At 41.4% G+C, this 11,940-nt stretch overlaps 1 protein-coding gene across 2 annotated transcripts; it reads right to left on the bottom strand.

The window, feature by feature from the left end:
- Positions 1–1,415: 1,415 nt before the first annotated feature.
- On the bottom strand, positions 1,416–11,270 carry LOC111967959 (uncharacterized protein C16orf52 homolog B). Of its 2 annotated transcripts, none has more exons than XM_023993424.2 (3): positions 10,381–11,270; positions 3,289–3,501; positions 1,416–2,291 (listed from the first exon to the last, which is right to left on the bottom strand). In XM_023993424.2, the coding sequence occupies exons 1-3, from the start codon at positions 10,493–10,495 to the stop codon at positions 2,107–2,109; spliced, it is 513 nt and encodes a 170-aa protein (XP_023849192.1). In that variant the 5' UTR covers positions 10,496–11,270; the 3' UTR covers positions 1,416–2,106. The 2 variants fall into 2 exon arrangements, with proteins under 2 accessions (XP_023849192.1, XP_023849193.1); XM_023993425.2 differs by having other exon boundaries at positions 10,390–11,270.
- Positions 11,271–11,940: the final 670 nt, after the last annotated feature.

Below are 11,940 nucleotides of genomic sequence, written 5' to 3'. Positions count from 1 at the left end.
TTGCTAAACAGGTGGGGCTCAAATCAGAAGGGGCCCTGCCCTGCATTTCTGATTGAGCAGACCTATGCCGTGCTTACTGTGAATGTGATCTCCGTGGACGCTGAAATAAATAAGCTTTTAAAAGGTGCATAGCTGGCAAAACGCAAATGGAATTAATCCCAGCCAAGGACACAGCAGCCTACATACAGTACACAACAAAAATAATAATCTTAGATTTAAGTGTTCCGCAGGGCTGATAATAGCAGTGGTTGTGGTGCGCTGTGCGTGGAGGGAAGGTCAGAGCAGAAAGGCTTTTGAATGACTGCTGCTTGACCTTTATCAACAATGGGCCGGTGGGAGAGAGGTAACCTTCTCAGCAGCCCAACCTTGTCCCTGCTTGCCAGTAGCTGGCTCTGAGCTGTGCTTTGCTGCTCTATAACCAACCTGGTCTCAGAGCATTTCGTATTATTCTTTACGTAAATCCGAGACACTCATTTTAGTAAGATGTGTCAAGAACCAATTTGACTGAGCTTGAAGAATTTTCGAAAGAATAATGGGAAAATGTTGCACGATCCAGGTGTGGCAAGCTCTTAAGAGACTTACCCAGAAAGACTCACAGCTGCCAAAGGTGCTTCTAGAAAGTATTGACTCAGGTGTGTGAATACTTCTGTAAAATATATTTTTCTGTATGACATTTTCTATGAATTTGCAAAAAAATCTAAAAACATGTTTTCACTTCGTCATTATGGGCTATTGTGTGTATCCATTTTGAATTCAGGCTGTATGTAACAACAAAATGAGGAATAAATCAAGGGGTATGAATACTTTCTGAAGGCACTATACATCTACGCTCTAACTAAACATAAAAAAAAATATTGTGTGTGTTTTAAATTAAAATACATTGGTTTTCTCAGAAAATCCCAATTTCTGTCACACCCTGATCCGTTTCACCTGTCTTGTGCTTGTATCCAGCCCCTCCAGGTGTCGCCCATCTTCCCCATTATCCCCTGTGCATTTATACCTGTGTTTTCTGTTTGTCTGTTGCCAGTTCGTCTTGTCTCGTCAAGCGTACCAGCGTGTTTTTCCCATACTCCTGTTTCTCTCTCTCTACCCCGTTTTTCTTGTTTTTCCAGTTTTGACCCCTCTGCCTGCCCTGACCCTGAGCCTGCCTGCCGTTCTGTACCTTACTGGCTCTGCCCTGGATTACCGACCTCTGCCTGCCCTTGACCTGTCGTCTGCCTGCCCCGTTTTGTTAATAAACATCTGTGATTCGAACTGTGCATCTGGGTCTTATCCTGAGTTGTGATAATTTTGGCATGTCCCATGTCATGTTTGTCCGACCTTAAAGATTTTAACCCACTTAACATCCCCAACTTTCCCCAAGTGTTCACAACCAATGTAAAGCCCTAATAACATTTGTTGCTTTGACAAAGTGATTTCTGAAGATTTATTATTTATTTCATTTGATTAGTGATTCATGTCCCTCAGGTTTAAGGTCAACTGAACAGACCCTGTTACGTCAACTGAACTCTCGTTTAAATATGGTGACATGATTCCTTTTTAAATGTTTTTTTTCAAAAGGAGTTGGACAAACATGTTTGTTATGACGTTAAAACGTGCTTTTTATGACAAAATGTTAAAATTAGGTGAAATAAAAAGTTACACTACCCGAAAAGGCACTCTATTCGTGGAACAAAACTTCTGTGTTCACTGATCTGTGAAGGGACTGGATAGGTGTCCATTCCTCCCCATTCTATGACCACAGACAGTGCCTACTGTCCTATAGGACCAGGGGCTGTAGAGACCTGTCATCCAAAGGTGCATCAGAGAGTTCCACAAACGCAGAGAAAGTGTGTTTCTCACAGTTCCTCTTTTTCCCTTCCAGGCATCCATTTTCAAACGTCAGGTCTAGCAAATACCTCCGAAGGCATTTCTCTTAGTGTAAAGGATGTCACACTGCTTGCTTAGCCAGTTCCACTTCCTCCCGATTTGGCCCATACCTGGCGTGAACTCAGGACCTCTGCCTTACAAACACACGTAGCCGCCCTCAAGTGTCTTAGCCAATCGCGCCACCTCAAAAGCTAGCTAATGAGGCGACGCAAGCGGGACACTTAAGTGTCCAATATGTCACCCAGGCAAGCAGACCTTTCCTGCAAACAGTAGTCCCACTATAGTGAAAAATATAGATAGAACAAAGAGTACATATGAGGACCCCACCACTGTGTTGTTGGGTAGTTTATAAGGCTGTCCCCCGACCTCATCGATGTAAAATCCTATAGGAAATATAAGAGCTGCCATACAAAACAGGATCACTGTGGATGAGAGAGAAAACATTTTAGAAACACAGTCGTCTTAAAAACACTATTCATAGTGCATAAAATTTAGGGAGCAATATCTCTTACAACATTGAAAAAATAGGCAGCATCAGTGTACACAATGTCAGGCTAAATTCTATATTGCGTTTTCATCGGCATTGAAGCCTGATCTAAGTGACATACTGTATATCATGTTATCATGTAGTGTGAATAGTCTGAATACCTAAAACCACACAGTTATGTCTAGTCATTATGATCAATAACTCCCAGAATAAACTAATTCAGACATTACTCACCACTCTGATATCAAAATAGACCATAGATATTTAAAAAAATATATAAATATCTTTACACCTGAGCGCTCAACAAAATCTATTTACATTGTCATTACTTTATTATTATACCTCAAGGTCATTTTTGCCCAATAACGATTCAGCTAAAATAACCTCTCGAAGTATAATAATAACAAAGAATGTTTTTCCGTCATATCCCTTGGACCACTAAAATCCCTCCTACTGGTTTTAGGTCTGCTAATAGCAGCCCCATGGTCTCTTTCCCTCTTAAAATAGCAACAGACCCATTTAATGTAGCCTACGTGTTCAAGGAGCCACTCAGCACAGACACAGTTACCACACAAAAGCTTTTCCTAAAATGAAACCCAAGTGACATTAATCTCAAATCAATTCGCTAACATCCATTAGTGATATAACAAGAATCTTAAGGTGCTTTGAAGCTGTAGGCCAACTAATGGCTATGCCTGAAATGACCCTGGCCTATTCCCTAGTCTGTACTACTTTAACCAGAGCCCACATAGGGGATAATGGGGGATTATGTCTGGCCCCACTCATGAATGAAAGGGTGACTTAGTGTTGGCTATGTTTCTGTATTTATCGTATTGTGGTTTTTGTCTCTTTGCCGTCACTGTAAACAAGAACTGGTTCTCCATTGACCTGCCTGGTTGAATAACCGTTAAATAAYTCAAAGTGAAACATACTCCCAGTGAAGGCAATCCAGCGGGCGTAACGAGTGGCTTCACGGTACCAGTGTGATAACACTAGCAGGCCGCAGGTCACCGTGAGGGAGATGATTCCCAGGATGATGAACAAGAGGGTGGTGACCCACTCTGGGGGCAGCCGCGGGGGGATACAGGTCCGATCACGACCGTGGATGGTCTGGCACTGCCGCACCAGGCCTACCGTCAGGGAACCTAGAGACAGAGATCAGTCAGGGTTAGATCACACACGACCAGCAGTCCCGCTGTCAGAGCACCTACAGAGAGAGTGCTTAATCACATAGACACACAGAGGGAGAGTATCTTTCATCACACACAGAGCATACTCTCGCTGGTCAACTGTGCTGTCCCACCACAAGATGTACACATTGTTTTATTAGAAGAAGCATAACCCAGAGCAGCAGATTGCATCAGTTAAGAAATATCCCTCAACTTGTGATGGTGTCACCATTAGATAAGCTAAGATCTGTATGAGGCATGACGGCATTACATCACGTCTGGACTAATGACCTCCCTGGTGACACCGGTTTCCACTTCCAGTCCCCTGTGACCACACAAAGTAGAGCTCAAGGAGGGTTGGTATAATAACAAGGCTGAAGAGTGGGACTCCTAGGCCCTGAACCAATGCCAGGGGTCCCTGAGGAATCAATCAATGGCGTAAGACTCAGATGGCTCAGAACCAGAGCTCCTGACACCACAGAGAGAGATGAGATAAAGGAGAGAGAGAAAAGAGAGAGGGAAGAGAGGCCTTACATCAGAAAGTAACTCACTGCCAAAGAGCCTCTCCTGCCCCAAAGCCTGGTGGGTCCAATTATGTCAGTTAGTTAGGCCTGCTGAAGACATAACGCTTTCGACAACAACAAGATCATATACAAACTCCACCCTTCCTGTCTGTCCCTGACCCAACACAGAATACAGTGGCAAGAAAAGTATGTGAACCCTTTGGAATTACCTGGATTTCTGAATAAATTGGTCATAAAATTTGATCTGATCTTCATCTTAGTCACAACAATAGACAAGCACAGTGTGCTTAAACTAATAACACACATATTATTGTATTTTTCTTGTCTATATTGAATACATGATTTAAACATTCACAGTGTAGGTTGGAAAAGTATGTGAACACCTAGGCTAATGACTTCTCCAAAAGCTAATTGGAATCAGGAGTCAGCTAACCTGGAATCCAATCAATGAGATGAGATTGGAGATGTTGGTTAGAGCTGGTTTGCCCTATAAAAAACACTCACAAAATTTGAGTTTGCTATTCACAAGAAGCATTGCCTGATGTGAACCATGCCTCGAACAAAAGAGATCTAAGATTAAGAATTATTGGATTGCATAAAGCTGGAAAGGGTTACAAAAGTATCTCTAAAAGCCTGGATGTTCATCCGTCCACTGTTGCTACTCTCCCTAGGAGTGGCCGTCCTGCAAAGATGATTGCAAGAGCATAGCGTAAAATGCTCAATGAGGTTAAGAAGAATCCTAGAGTGTCAGCTAAAGACTTACCGAAATCTATGGAACATGCTAGCATCTCTGTTGACGAGACTACGATACCTAAAACACTAAACCAGAATGGTGTTCATGGGAGGACACCACAGAAGAAGCCACTGCTGTCCAGAAAAAACATTGCTGCACGTCTGAAGTTCGCAAAAGAGCACCTGGATGTTCCACAGCGCTACTGGCAAAATATTCTGTGGACAGATGAAACTACAGTTGAGTTGTTTGGAAGGAGCACACAACACTATTGGTGGGAAAAAAAGGCACAGCACACTACCATCAAAAGGGCCTGGACAGGGCCTCAGGGCCTGGACAGCTTGCTATCATCGACGGGAAAATTAATTAAATTTATCAAGACATTTTGCAGGAGAATGGAAGGCTATCTGTCCGCCAATTGAAGCTCAACAGAAGTTAGGTGATGCAACAGGACAACGACGCAAAACACAGTAAGTAAAAGTAAAATCAACAACAGAATGGCTTCAACAGAAGAAAATACACCTTCTGGAGTGGCCCAGTCAGAGTCCTGACCTCAACCCGATTTAAAATGCTGTGGCATGACGTCGTGAGCGGTTCACACCAGACTTCCTAAGAATATTGCTGAACTGAAACAGTTTTGTAAAGATGAACGGTCCAAAATTCCTCCTGACCATTGCACAGGTCTGATCGGCAACTACAGAAAACGTTTGGTTGAGGTTATTGCTGCCAAAGGAAGGTCAACCAGTTATTAAATCCAAGGGTTCACATACTTTTCCACACTACACTGTGAATGTTTACACGGTGTGTTCTATAAAGACATGAAAACATATGATTGATTCTGTGTTTAAGTTTAAACAAACTGTGTTTATCTATTGTTGTGACTTAAAGAAGATCAGATCAAATTTTATGACTAATGTATGCAGAAATCCAGGTAATTACAAAAGGTTCACATACTTTTTCTTGCCACTGTATGTCAACTCAGCAACACTCAACCCCCTCGTCAGCTATTAAGGACAATTCACCAGTATAGATTTTTATGAGAGAAATGTAAAATTAAATAATTGTTTCTCGCTCTAAGTCTCTCATGAGGCGAGCAGTTTGCCAGCACCTTGTCACTTCCAGAGGCTCGGGACGGAGCGGAGAGAGGAACAGAGGCTTGGGCAGAGCGGAGAGAAGAACAGAGGATGGAGAAAGAGCGGTTAGAGGAGAGAGGAACTAAGGCTGGAGAAATAGCAGAGAMAGGAAAAGTGGCCTTGGCACAAACATTTTTTATCTATTGGATTAGAGAGATGGATGGAGATGAATTTAGTAATTGGACAGATCGGTCCAGTCCTGCTGAGACTTACAAATACCCCATTATGGCTTTGAAACAAGAACATACTGTACATCACTAAAGAGGGGAGGGGAGGGAGAGAATGAGTATGGACCAATATGATGAGCATCCCTCAAAGGTTTAAGGACATAGTATACTGCCCTTGATGTGAGTATGCTGCCAAAGATTGGAACTTTGTCCTTAGATGCCAGCACTGAGGCTTAGTAATAGCAATTTAGTGATTTGCCATTCGGTGTTCAGTATGTAAAGCACAGGAGGCTCCTGAGGGGAGGACGGCTCATAATAATGGCTTGAATGGAATGTTATCAAACACATAGAAACCATCTGTTTGATGTATTCTATATTCCATTTATTCAGTTCCAGCAATTACTATAAGAAAATCCTCCCRAATTAAGGTGCCACCAGCTGCCTGTGATGTCAAGACACACACGTACTGTAAATGTATGTAATGTTGACCACAGCTGTTATGCCATGGCTATTGACATGGCATCCTAATGTATATAATTAATCATTACTAAACCAAACTAATGTGTCATGTTTCCTCATTCATTATAGTGGTCCAGTTTGCTTCCCAGTGACCAGAATCACAAATGAATGGAAGACTAATGATATTTGAACAACCCTGATACAGATCATGTTATAGTACCGGACAGAGATCTGAGTGGAAAACTTCCCATCAATGGTGTTATTTTTTTGCTTTAGCTGATTTGTTTTGAAGATAAACCCTTTCATTAGTTTAGATACAGTTGAAGTTGGAAGTTTACATACGCTTAGGTTGGAGTCATTAAAACTCATTTTTAAACCACTCCACAAATTTCTTGTTAACAAACTATAGTTTTGGCAAGTCGGTTAATTTTTCCAAAAATTCTTTCAACAATTGTAATTTTTCCAACAATTGTTTACAGACAGATTATTTCACGTATAATTCACTGTATCACATTTCCAGTGGGTCAGAAGTTTACATACACTAAGTTGACTGTGCTTTTAAACAGCTTGGAAAATTCCAGAAAATAATGTCATGGCTTTAGAAGCTTCTGATAGGCTAATTGACATCATTTGAGTCAATTGGAGGTGTACCTGTGGATGTATTTAAAGGCCTACCTTCAAACGCAGTGCCTCTTTGCTTGACATCATGGGAAAATCAAAAGAAATCAGCCAAGACCTCAGAAAAAAAAATGGTATACTTCCACATGACTGGTTCATCCTTGGAAGCAATTTCCAAACGTTTGAAGGTACCACGTTCATCTGTACAAACAATAGTACGCAAGTATAAACAGCATGAGACCACGCAGCTGTCATACCGCTCAAGAAGGTGACGCGTTCTGTCTCCTAGATATGAATGTACTTTGGTGCGAAAAGTGCAAATCAATCCCAGAACAACAGCAAAGGACCTTGTGACGATGCTGGAGGAAACAGGTACAAAAGTATCTATATCCACAGTAAAACGAGTCCTATATCGACATAACCTAAAAGGCCGCTCAGCAAGGAAGAAGCCACTGCTCCAAAACCACCATAAAAAAGCCAGACTATGGTTTGCAACTGCACGTGGGGACAAAGATTGTACTTTTTGGAGAAATGTCCTCTGGTCTGATAAAAAATTGAACAAAAATAGAACTGTTTGGCCATAATGACCATCGATATGAGAGGCTTGCAAGCTGAAGAACACCATCCAAATCATGAAGTACGGGGGTGGCAGCATCATGTTGTGGGTGTACTTTGCTGCAGGAGGGACTGGTGCACTTCAGAAAATAGATGGCATCATGAGCAAGGAGAATGATGTGGATATATTGAAGCAACACCAAGACATCAGTCAGGAAGTTAATGCTTGGTCGCAAATGGGTCTTCCAAATGGACAATGACCCCAAGCATACTTCCAAAGTTGTGGCAAAATGGCTTAAGGACAACAAAGTCAAGGTATTGGAGTGGCCATCACAAAGCCCTGACCTCAATCCTATAGAAAATGTGTGGGCAGAACTGAAAAAGCGTGTGCGAGCAAGGAAGCATACAAACCTGACTCAGTTACACCAGCTCTGTCAAGAGGAATGGGCCAAAATTATTGTGGGAAGCTTGTGGAAGGCTACCCGAAACGTTTGACCCAAATTAAAAAATGTAAAGGCAATGCTACCAAATACTAATTGAGTGCATTTAAACTTCTGACCCACTAGGAATGTGATTAAAGAAATAAAAGCTGAAATAAATCATTCTCTCTACTATTATTCTAACTATATCCTGTCATGACAGAATATTTCCCTCTTTAGCAAGCTTACACACCCATTCCATAGCTTGTCAATGATCTAAATGCTAACTGTTTGTTCCTTGGCACTCTTGGAGGCCATTTCTAATTCTTGGGACTGTTTTAGATGCGTAACACATCAGGCTTGTCTGATAGCCAGGGCTTTGAGACACAGGGAGGTGTGTGTGACTGTGGGCCAATGTCTGTAGTTAGTAAACACTTCCCCATGCAGCCCCAGTCAGTCCCCTGCTGCTTCTGACTCACTACAGAATACCTGCGTAACAACCAGGAGGCACGTTAGTATAACTCACACACCTCTATAAACTTGTTCAAAGCTTCACCTCCTGGATGAAGTAGAGAGGACAGAGGTTTGCTGTAAACAAATAAACCATAATGCTGACTTTCCAGGATAAAGTTCAGGTGATGAGAGAGACACTTTTGGGTTTATAATAACATTTGCCAATCTGATGATGTCATTGTCAACATCTGTTTATCTGTGAGCAATGAGCATCAACATCTGGGTGCTGCCAAAATGCTAGACTGGCAAATTAACTTAATTGGCAGGAACAACTATGTCTATGCATTTATCCATTTCACATGAACAAAACAATATGTTTGGACCTCAGATACACAAACAGGGCCTTCCAGTCAAGGCAATTTCCTTGATAATTGAGTTGTGAGTGCTTCATCTGAAAGAATTCTACCTCCCAGCGGACCTCATCAGGAAAGACTCCACACATCTCCATTTACAAACAATGCTTCTCTCCACCTGGTAATTACTAGCAGGCAAATTAGGCTGGAACAAAAGGCTTTTAACCCTGCTTGATTTCATACCTTCTCTGTTGTGTGGGATGAAAGGAGGAAGTCTCACAAGGGAAGTCAAGCATGTTTCTGTTCCTTCTATGTATGTTCTACCTGAATGATAATGGACTGTTGTAACAGTGTAATGTAGGCTATAAATTGTACATTTTCAGGTTTGCATAAATTCTCAATGTGCTGAGCACATAAGACAGTTATAACATTGTTATAACCATCTTTTAAAACCTCAGATTCATTATGTGATGTTGGTGGTCTTGTGGGAGGGAAGTGGGATATTATCTCTAGTTTGGTCCTTCCTATGTTTTAATTCTTTGTCCCGGTGTACATGATGTATAAAAAATAAAAAGTATGATCACAAATGATACCGTTAAAATCTAAACACAGGACTCAATAAATTAGATCTCTGTCCTGGTTCCTACCTCACAACAACAAGGGGAAAATGTCACCTATCCCTGTCGTTTATGCAGTAGGCCACAGCATGGAACTACAATCTGCTGACTACAGCTGTAGCTAAAGGTCACCAGCTCATTCCAAGTAGCCAGTTTTGTTGCTGTAGCAACAACAACAAAAAAGCCGTAGCCTACCTTTACTGCTGCACTTCACTTTACCATGTCCTCCGACTGGTGACTGTAGATTAAATACCAATGCCTCAGTCTGTCTGTGTCAGATGCATATAACAGACAGAGAGTGAGTGGAGAGCTGAACAGACCTCCAAGGGCATAGCTGGATAAGTGGCACTCACTTCACATCGCTCAGTCTGACACACTATTTGTCAACGGAGGTGAGTTGGTAGCTGGTACAGGAAGGCTTATATGCCTTGAAGGGACATGGGGTATAAGAGCATGTTGGGGCGGAAAAGTAGAGGGCAGATCATTTATCAGCAGCTGTATTTTGGAGAGTGGTGATGTGGATGTAGGGAGAAAGAGAACAGGAATGCTCTAAGTGTAGCACAACATTTAGAAGGTCTTAGATGAGGCCTCGGTACATTCTGAAGCTCCCTTCACCTGTCAAGAGAAAGGACACCAGAATGCCAAAGTGTTATATTTGGAAAAAGTGTGATTCAAAAAGTTTGGCCAATGTGAAGTGAATTTCTAGAAGAATAGTGTGTCAATGCACATTATTGACAGTCCGCTGTAGCAGCCTAGACACCAACGGTAGACAGATGGTGTGTGCATGGTTGTCAAGTAAATACGTCAATTATGTTAAATTATCTCACCTAACTTACCAGCTGCATCTCCTGTGTTGATCCAGTCCGGATTGGCAATACTGGCGATAGCAAAGATATCTGCTGCTAGAAAGAGACATCCTGATATGACGGTGAGTTTATCCATTTCTCAGACGTGAATGCTCTCTTCTCCTTTATATTGAGTCAAAGAGGAAAGTCTCCTCTATCTCGCCCCCTCCAAGGGCAGATAGGACAAAAGGGATTCAGGCATGGATTTCAACGTCCCATATCAATGTTTTGGTCATGCCCAGTGGATGTATTGTCATCGTCCTCTTGGTAGAAGGGCAAGCCTCTCATCTTTACGCAGCAGTCCTGGTGTAGGATTTATGCAAAGCCGTTTCCTTTCATTGCCTTATAACTATCGACTATGGCCCTGGCTATGAACGCCCACTGTTTCACCCATTACCATAGCTCAGTATTGCAACAGGGTAGCTTATGGTGTCCGGAAAATATATTTGAAAGATGAGTTGAAGGAAAACTCAAAAGATCTGCGACCATTTTCGCCGAAATTATGTTATTTAAGAGATGCTTGCAAGAGTGCATATTATACCGCTTCTTTCCTGTGTCCGTTTATCTTCTCCATCTGAGATTTCTTCATTGCAAACAAATGGAAATTCCATAAAATACATATATTGTATGCAATGGTCAGATTTCATAATCTGCCAATACTCCCTTCAATAGAAATACCGTTATTTGTCCCTCCTGTAATGCACGTCTAATGCCCGTCAGATGTATCCATTCGAGGTTATAATGTAACCTGTAATGCCCGTCAGATGTATCCATTTGAGGTTATAATGTAGCCTAGCAATTTAGTGAAGGGGGAATCAGCTCAATGGAATCAGCGGTAACAAAACTCGCAGTTCTCTGGCAATGTGAAACAAGCGACATTGAGGTCACGTGGTCATTCGGCAAAATGTCTAAATAAAAGTCCCCCAGAAAAAATGTAACACGACTGTTACAGGATGTTTTTCTGATATATAGTTTAAAGTGACTTAAACATGTATTTATTCATTTAAAAAACTAACAATATATTAACGAAATAAATAAACAAATATCTATTTTCTGTCTATATTTTTTACTATAATGATACAACAATAACATTACTGTTAGTGGAAGTTTTAATCGTTTTAAACTATAATTTTAGTAAATTTTATTTCACCTTTATTTAACCATGTAGACCAGTTGAGAACAAGTTCTCATTTACAACTGCAACCTGGCCAAGATAAAGCAAAGCAGTGCGACACAAACAACAACACAGAGTTACACATAGAATAAACAAGCGTACAGTCAATAACACAATAGAAAAAAATCTATATACAGTGTGTGCAAATMAGGTAAGATTAGGGATGTACGGCAATAAATAGGCCGTAGTGGCAAAGTAATTACAATTTAGAACCTAAACACTGGAGTGATAGATGTGCAGAATATGAATGTGCAAGTAGAGATACTGGGGTGCAAAGGAGCAAAAAATAAATAACAATATGGGGATGAGGTAGTTGGATGAGCTATTTACAGATGGGCTATGTACAGGTGCAATGATCTGTGAGCTGC

The sequence above is a fragment of the Salvelinus sp. IW2-2015 genome, linkage group LG8 (genome assembly GCF_002910315.2).
Source record: "Salvelinus sp. IW2-2015 linkage group LG8, ASM291031v2, whole genome shotgun sequence".
Taxonomy (NCBI): Eukaryota; Metazoa; Chordata; class Actinopteri; order Salmoniformes; family Salmonidae; genus Salvelinus; species Salvelinus sp. IW2-2015.
The sequence above is the reverse complement of the archived record's forward strand: the minus strand, read 5'-3'. Positions and strand labels throughout refer to the sequence as shown.

Bases quoted from the DNA above. Each gene is read 5' to 3' on its own strand.
- LOC111967959 (XM_023993424.2), bottom strand. From the start codon at position 10,495: ATGGATAAACTCACCGTCATATCAGGATGTCTCTTTCTAGCAGCAGAT. The intron at 3,502-10,380 runs GTGAGATAATTT...CTCTGTCTCTAG, and splicing joins AGATGCAGCTGGTAAGTTAG to GTTCCCTGACGGTAGGCCTG. The intron at 2,292-3,288 runs GTATGTTTCACT...TCTCATCCACAG, and splicing joins CTGGATTGCCTTCACTGGGA to TGATCCTGTTTTGTATGGCA.